We start from the raw sequence: 8,047 nt of genomic DNA on the forward strand, positions 1-8,047 counted from the left end.
TGGAAATGGTATATTCAAAATAGATCTAAAACAGGCAAAAGTGGAGTTTCTACTCTACATGAATCTAGATCAAATATAGATACTGAGGGAAATGATACACCCTCTGAATCCAAAAAAATCCCAAAACAGTTGGTACAGTCCTTGGTAAAATGCAATGACAGATATGATGAATAACCGAAAAACAAAAGAAACACTCATGGTTTACTGATGGGATAGCAAAATATTTGGGCCACAAAAGAAACTGGAAAGTGGCAGCCTAGAACCCATGTACTAGGTGAACTTTGGAAAGTACTAAGACAGGGAGAAGTAGTCAATATGCTGAACTTATGGTAGTACATCAAGCCATCAAAACAGAACAAGGGCCAGGTAGCACAGCGAGTAAGAGCACCGGCTCCAGTGTTGAGAAGACCTGGACATTGAATCCTGGGCTCAGACACTTAGCACCCACCCAGAAACACCTGGCCGTGTAACCTTGAGCAAGTTATTTAACCCCAATTGCTTAGGGGCGGCCAGGTGGCTCAGCGAGTAAGAGCACTGGCTCCAGTGTCGGGATGACCTGGATCAAATCCAGGCTCAGATACTCGGCACCACACCCAGAAATAACTGGCCGTGTAACCTTGAGCAAGTTACTTAACCCCGATTGCTTAAAAAAACAAAACAAAACAGAACAAGGAGGCCAGTGTCATATAATTACTGATTCCTGGGCAGTAGCTAATGGGTTAGTTATATGGATGATACTCATATGGAAAAATCAAAATAGGGAAATTCGGGGTAGACAAGTCTGGGGCAAAGGATTGTGGTTAGATATATGGGACATGTCTTTGGTTACTAATTTGTCAATTTTTAACATAGATGCTCACGTGACCCTCACCATGCCAGAAAGTAAGTACAATGCACATGCTGATTGACTAGCAAAGATTGCTACTCAACATGTTGTCCCAACTATGACATCAATTGATGATCTGGCCCTAGTAAAATGGGTCCATCAAACAGCCAGACATTTAGGAGTCCAGGCTACACACAGGTGGGCACAAGATTTATGTATTAGTATCTCTCATTTGTTGTTAAAAGAGGTAGCAGAGGAACGTCATATATGTCAATTGAAAAGGGAACAAATTGTTCCTCGGGTGGTAACTAGAGAGATGGCAAGGGGAAAAGCTCAAGCTCAAATTTGGCAAATAGACTATATTGGTCCCCTAGCCCAAGATAAAGGATGCAAATTTATATATACTTGTGTTGACACCTATTCAGGTGTACTAATGGCTTGTCCTTATAAGAATGTGACCCAGAAGAACACCTATAAAACTGTAGATATCATAAGTCTACACTATGGAACCACAATGCAGATTCACAGTGACAATGGGTCACATTTCAAAGGGAATGAAATGAAGAGATATTTTATATTAAACAATATAGAATGGATATATCATATTCCATACAGCTAATGAAGTTCTAATAATTCATATCAACATTGGAAGGATAATTTACTGCTTTACATAATTTGAATAACAGATCACTGGGAGGAAGTACACCTCTGGCCAGAATGATGACCCCAAATCTGCAAATTAGAAAACAACAAACACCCAATCAGGATTGGCATCTTGAGGAATATATGTGTTGACTGGAATAATAGTTTCTAATTATCAAGAAGAAATTATTGTGACCTTGCAAAATTTGGGCGAAGAACCCATACAGTTTTGTAAAAATGACAGAAGAATTCAAGTGATTATTATTATTTTTGAAACAATACCCCTTATGAAAACTGACCCTCCTTCTGAAATAGCTATCAAAGAAACTGAAGGGTTTGGTTTTACTGATAGAATAAAATTGGGAGATAAAGTATGGGTCAAGTGGAAGCCAGATGAAGTTCCAAAGGCTGCAGAGATTATAGTACATGGGAAAGATAATACTGTAACTGCTGTTTATTCAGGAGAGGATGATTATGAAATTGTACCCTTCAGTCAAATATTCTACCAGGAATGAGGCTGTGAGAGTGGGTTCCTGGACTCCAGAAGCACGGCTGACCCTGTGCTGACCCTGCTTCTGGTTATTGTCTCCTTGGGGTTTTTTTGACTTTTTATCTGTTAAGCTCATCTGGCTAGATTGGACTGTTTCCTGCAGGCTTAGTGCCCTCCACCTGCAGATTCCTGATCACTTAAGCCAGATGTCACCTCCTGTCCACAACTATGATGTATCACTCCTGGACCTGGCATAGACCAAGCTCCAGATGCTAGCAAAAGAACTGACCTCTTGGGGCGGCTAGGTGGTGCAGTGAATAGAGCATTGGCCCTGGAGTCAGTAGGTCAAATCCAGCCTCAGACCCTTAACATACACACAAAAAAACTAGCCGCGTGACCTTGGGCAAGTCACTTAACCCCAATCGTCTGCCTTTCCCCCTCCAAAAAGCAAAAAAAAAATTGCTTTTACATGCAACTGGGAAATAAGATATACAGGTAATGGGGTATAGAAATCTATCTTGCCCTACAAGACAGTAAGTGGTAAGGGGGGGATAGGAGGGAGAGAAGAGAGAGTAGACTGAGGGAAGGAGTAATCAATAAGCTTGCCATCTTGGGGTTTGGGGGTAGGAGAGAGATGGGGAGAAAATTTGGGACTCAATATCTTGTGGAAATGAATGTTGAAAACAAAAAATGAATAATAAAAATAAAGATAAATATTTAAAAAAAAGAATTGATCTCTCAAATGGGACCTCTTGGGACAGGGACAATTCTACATCCAATTTCAGCAAGAAATAGCTATGGAGGAGGAGACATTTGCCTCTCACCCCAAGATTTTGAGCCCCATTCGTTCAATGGGGGAATGATGAGGTGCTTGTGTGCAAGCCCCACCCTAACATATTATTTAATGTGCTTATTTTCTGATATCCCTGTTATACTGTTCTCAAATTCTCTCGACAACAGTTATTGTCGTAAAGTTATATTGACACCAGTACCCCTAAACTCCCATTAACCTATGTAATGAAATGTATTGTTAATATATTTTTGCTATGTAAGGGACACGAAGGATCTTGGGGTCAAAATGTAATGGTAATAGGAATCTGGAGATCTTCCTTGCCCCAATAGGTCTAAGGGAATTTGAAGATCTTCTGGGCCCCTTAATATACACTGAATATAATCACATGCAGCCTGTGGTGGGATGAGCTTGCTAAACAGGTAGAACAGAGACTAGAGGAAGCTGGGAGTCAGAGCGATTAGAGTGGCAGGAGGAGAGGACACAGGCAAGGAGACAGACTTGTGAGTGTGTTTGTATGAAGGTGCAGCTCCCTGCTGTGTTATGGTCCATTGACTTCTTTGTTGCTATGATCGATTTGGCTTTCTGCTTTCTGGTATCTGAACAATGTTTTGCTTTTGTCTTCTATGTGAAGTCTGCTATATTTTGTGATGCAGAACTATGCCAGAATATTCATAGCCGCCTTCGGTGCTGTAAATATTGTGTTGGCACTAACTTGCTATCCAAGACCTTATGGGACTGTTAAATGTTATTCTGGCTTTGTCTCCAGGTAAGAAAATGCTGTTGAGCCATTGATCCATGATGCTAGCAACAATGTGAGGTGTATCTACGAATTGCAGAGGCTATTCTCATGGGTAGGCTGGGAAAATGACTGTTCTGCCTGAGCTGAGGTAGAATTCTCCTGACTCAATTTCCCCACTATGACACCTGGCAGTCTCTAAGCCTGGCTCAACAGAGTTGGCAGTCTACACAACTTCTGCCTGGAAGTGACATGAAGTCAGGGCAATGTTGTTCCTTTGCTTTAGTCATGTCCTTACTCTTTCATGGCAAATTTCTATAATCAACAGTTTTGTCAGCACAATAACAAATCAATTACATAATAGACTGGTACTAGGACATCCTTATGGGGGAATGAATAATGGATTCATGTGAAGTATAAAGAAGCTGGGTTCTAATGTGAGTTTCCTGAACATACTTGGCCAAGGTTCCAGTTTTCACTTTATAAGAATAATAAGGGCATAAGAATTGAACAGGCATTTAAAATTGTGACAAGATGACTTTTGTAGGAGAATGTACACAAGAAAGCAAATTTTTACAACATACTGTAATGCTGTGCTGGACCAGAAATAGGAAATAAAACCAATTAGAGAATGAGATAGAAAAACTTAAAGGAGAAAATAACTCCCTGTTAAATCGTATTTGGCAAGTAGGATTGAATGATGTGAGAAGACACCAAGAGGTAATAAAAGTGGAAAAAATAGAAGCAAATCAGAAACATCTCACTAGAAATACAATTGATCTGGGGAACAGATCAAAGAAAGCCAATATCCAAACTTTCAGGCTCCCTGAAAGTTATGATCAAAAAAAGAATCTCAACACAGTATTACAAGAAGTTATCAAGGTAAATTGCCCTGAAGTTCTAGAACAAGAACGTAAAGTGGAGGTAGAAAGAATCCATTGACCAGAACCCAAAAAAGATGTTAGGAAGAAAACTTAAGGAACATTATAACAAAGTTTCCAAATTCCCAGGTTAAAGTGAAAAGGATTAGGGAAATTAGGAAATTTAATTAATTAGGGAAAAAGGAAAAGAACTTCTATGTTCTGAAGTGATGGTAGCAGCAATGTGTGGGGGCAAAGCACGAGAAATTGCATGGAAGTTACATGCATCGAATTTTACATAAATATACATGCCTACTTGTGTCTCATGGTAGCCACCACTAGGGCAGAGGCTGGGGGTGTGGGAAGAAAAAATAAATTTCCATAATAATTTTAGTGTATTTTAGAAAAGAATACCACCTTGTGCTGAGTAGATTTGCAACTTCGTGGGCAATCATCTTTCTGCTGTACTGTGCTTAGGAAATGCTGGTTTTCTTCCATAAATTAAAATTTAATAATGATTAAAGTAACAAAAGCCAAGCCAAGGCTGTCACCCCAGGACTGGTAGGAGTTACGGTTACCAATTCAATTTGGAAACACAAAGTCCTAGGAGCCGCCAGGGGAAAGACTTTCAGACAAACGGCAAGCACTTTACAGTCATGCCAGACTAATGCCAACTCCCTAGAAAGGAGGAGGGAATGGAAGGATGTGTTCCAGAGCAGCACTTCTTAGACTGTGGGCTGGGACCCCACATGGGGTCACCTAAATCATATGGGGGTCACAAAAATGGGACAAAGTTAAAGCTTTCTCAACACCCACCAGCAAAAAGCAAAAGTTAATGCAAAGTCAAACAGGTAATGAAGCCAAGGAGTTCCTGGCAGGGCTAGGCCCTGTTATATCACACATCTTCCCTGTGGCCTTGATTATGAACCCACAACACCTGCCCTTTGCAGGGCTCACCCCATCACAATATGCAAAGCCCAGGGACCCTGCCAGGAACCCCTCAGCTTAGACAGGAGACTACTGGATGTTCTGAAATCCCAATGTGACTGCACTCTGAAGAATGGAAGATGTTCTGTGTCCTGTAACATCCAATGTTCTGCCCAGATTTAATTCTTTATGCAAAAAGAAACAAGCACCTTCATCTCCTTAGTATGCAAAGTGGCTTTCATCTTGGGAAATGGGAAAGTTATATGTATGACAAAGAATTGCTTTAAAAGAGATTTCTTTATGATTTATTATCAGAAAATGCTTTGATTTATATCCCTATTTTATAGACCCAGGGTCTTATAAAAGTTTCTCAGGTAAAAAAGGTCCAGAGGGGGAAAAGGTTAAGAAGCCCTGCTCCCAAGCATTCTGGAGCCCAGGATGCAGCACCGGGTGACCCAGCCTGCAGATGGAAGCTTAATATCATGGGACAAAATGGGGATATTCCATAATGAAGAAGAGCCAGAAACATTTCTAGAAAGAAAACCAGAAAGGAAGACATGATTTGCTTATATAGGCACAATGCTCAGCCCTGGGGATGGGAAAAGAGGCAGGAGGCAGTCCCTGCCCTCAAGGAGGTCAGCATCCACTGGGGGAGACAGCAAGCAAACAAATATTATACAAAGGGAGCCAGGGCAGCACTAAGAGGCCACAACTAGAAGAGGGAAGGAGCCAGAACTCAGAGGGGCTGGGGAATGCTTCCTGTAGCTCTTTAGCTGTTGGCTGGGACTCAAAGGAAGACAGTGAGGCCAGCAGTCTGAGCTGGGGAGGGAGAGCATTCCAGGCCTGGGGAAAGGCCCTGGAAATGCCTGGAGATGAGAGCAGCCAGGAGGCCAGGGCCGCTGCATCAAGGACATATGCTGGGGAGTAAGCTGTAAGAGGACTGGAAAGGCTGGGGTGGGGGGAGGTTAGGGAGGGCTCTGGATGCTCATTTCTGGCCCATTAGGACACACTGGCAGCTTCACAGACCACCCTCCAGGCCTGTGGCAATGACCTCACTGGGTCACAGAGACTGCACTCACCTGGGCAGGGGGGCTGCTGCTCCCAGGGGCCATTCCCTCTGGCTCCAGGCCCCCTGCTGGGGCCAGGCCTGGGTCCTCTGTAGACTGAGCTGGGCAGGGAGAAGGATCCCAGCTGAGGAGAGGTCTGGCTCTTCTCTTCCTAGGCATCAGGGAAGCCTACAAGGATTTATATAGGGTCAGGCCCACAGGGGAGTCACAAAGGCCCTGCCCTCAGGAGAGAGACTCCACTCTACAGGGGGAGGGAGGAAGCAGGGCGGGGCAGGCTTGGAAAGGAAGGTGGTCTGAACCAGAAGTCTACTTCCCTCCCTCTCTGCCTTCTTTTCACCCCCCCCCCACATTCTCCCAAAGGAACCCAAAGGACAGAGGGAGCTTAGGACCCAGATGGGATGAGACCAGTCAGAGCCTCAGTGGCCCCTCAGTCAGAGCTCTCCCTCCAAAGGGTCCTCTGCCCTCCCTGAATCCCCTCTCCCTGACTCACATAACCATTATCTAGACTACAGAATGACTGCTTGATCTAGGAGAGGGGCAAGCTACAGTAGGTTGTGTACGGGGAGGGGTCTTGAATGGAGCCAGCAGGGAATGACCAGGGGCAGCCTGAGGCTGGGAGACAAGATCCGGTCTGGGGTGAAGCCCCCTGGCAGGGGACCTGGGGCAGGGGAGCAGGAGGCCTGGGGCAGGGGAGCAGGGCTGGGGTCTGGGAGGCAAGACCATCTAACATGGCTCATGGAGGGAGGCCAGAGACACTGCAGGAACAGAAGGGCTCCAGGGGGACACTGAGCCTGGGGAAGCAGGATGACTGTGTCCTGAGGTCTAACTAGGAGCTGGGGGGACTGTGGGGACCCTTTGGTGGAGCTCAGGCTTGGAATCCCTGAAGGGAAGCTGGAGACAGGGAGCCACATGCCTGGGACAGTGAATCAGCCCCAGAGCCCCTGGTGCAGATCAGGGGGACCAGGACGGAGCTTCGGTAACTGTGCCCAAGCCCGAGTAGGGAAGGAGGAAGGGAGAATTCTTGGATCTCCAAAGGGGGCTGGATCTGAGGCAGGACCAGGGAATTCCTAACCAAGAGGTCAGAGACTAGGGGACCAGGAGACAGTCACATGGGGCTGATAGGAAGGCTGAATCTGGGCTCCCGGGAACCTCTGGGCGAAGCCAGAAGTCTGGGCAAGTGTTATCCAATTGGAGACCTGGGGATGGTGAGGCAGGAAATGAAGGCGCAATGGGGGGTCTGCACAAGACCGAGGGGCAGGGAGCCCCCCAGGAGCCGGGCTCGGGAGGAAGGTGGGCTCCTGAGAAAGCTCACACACCCTGAGCGGGGATGGAGGAGACAGAACTTGGGGGGCAGGGGGAGTCAGAACCAGGAAGCGGGTGAGGGGCGCCCTGGCTCCGACCTACCTGGGACCTGTTAGCACAGAGCGGGCGTCCTGAAGGGGGAGGGATCCCAGGGAGGGCGGGGGAAAGGAGACCAGCAGAACCAGGAAGCGGGGGAGGGGCGCCCTGGCTCAGACCTACCTGGGACCTGTAAGCACAGAGCAGGCATCAGGAAGGGGGAGGGATCGGGGAGGGCGGGGCCGGGAGGGGTGATCCCGGGGGGGGCGCGGGGGTCCGAGGGAGGGGGGGGGGGGGGGGGGGCGATCCCCTGGGGGGCGGGGCGCTCATGGGTCTCCCCCTCCCCCCTCCCTCCCTCCACACTCACC

General features: G+C 46.4%; 1 protein-coding gene across 1 annotated transcript in view; it reads right to left on the bottom strand.

Moving 5' to 3' along the window:
* Positions 1-7,824, bottom strand: part of LOC138167690 (zinc finger protein 665-like) — a 64,698-nt gene extending 56,874 nt beyond the window's left edge. The window contains exons 1-2 of the mRNA XM_069096641.1: positions 7,746-7,824; positions 6,354-6,509 (exon numbers count right to left, since the gene is read on the bottom strand). Coding sequence (XP_068952742.1) covers positions 6,354-6,500 — 147 coding nt within the window. The 5' untranslated portion in view covers positions 6,501-6,509; positions 7,746-7,824. The remainder of the gene's footprint in view (positions 1-6,353; positions 6,510-7,745) is intronic.
* Between the last annotated feature and the right edge of the window lie 223 nt (positions 7,825-8,047).

The sequence above is a fragment of the Petaurus breviceps genome, unplaced genomic scaffold (assembly GCF_028583685.1).
Source record: "Petaurus breviceps papuanus isolate PSGF00001 unplaced genomic scaffold, PetGlider_PUasm1.0 287, whole genome shotgun sequence".
In the NCBI taxonomy this organism is placed as follows: Eukaryota; Metazoa; Chordata; class Mammalia; order Diprotodontia; family Petauridae; genus Petaurus; species Petaurus breviceps.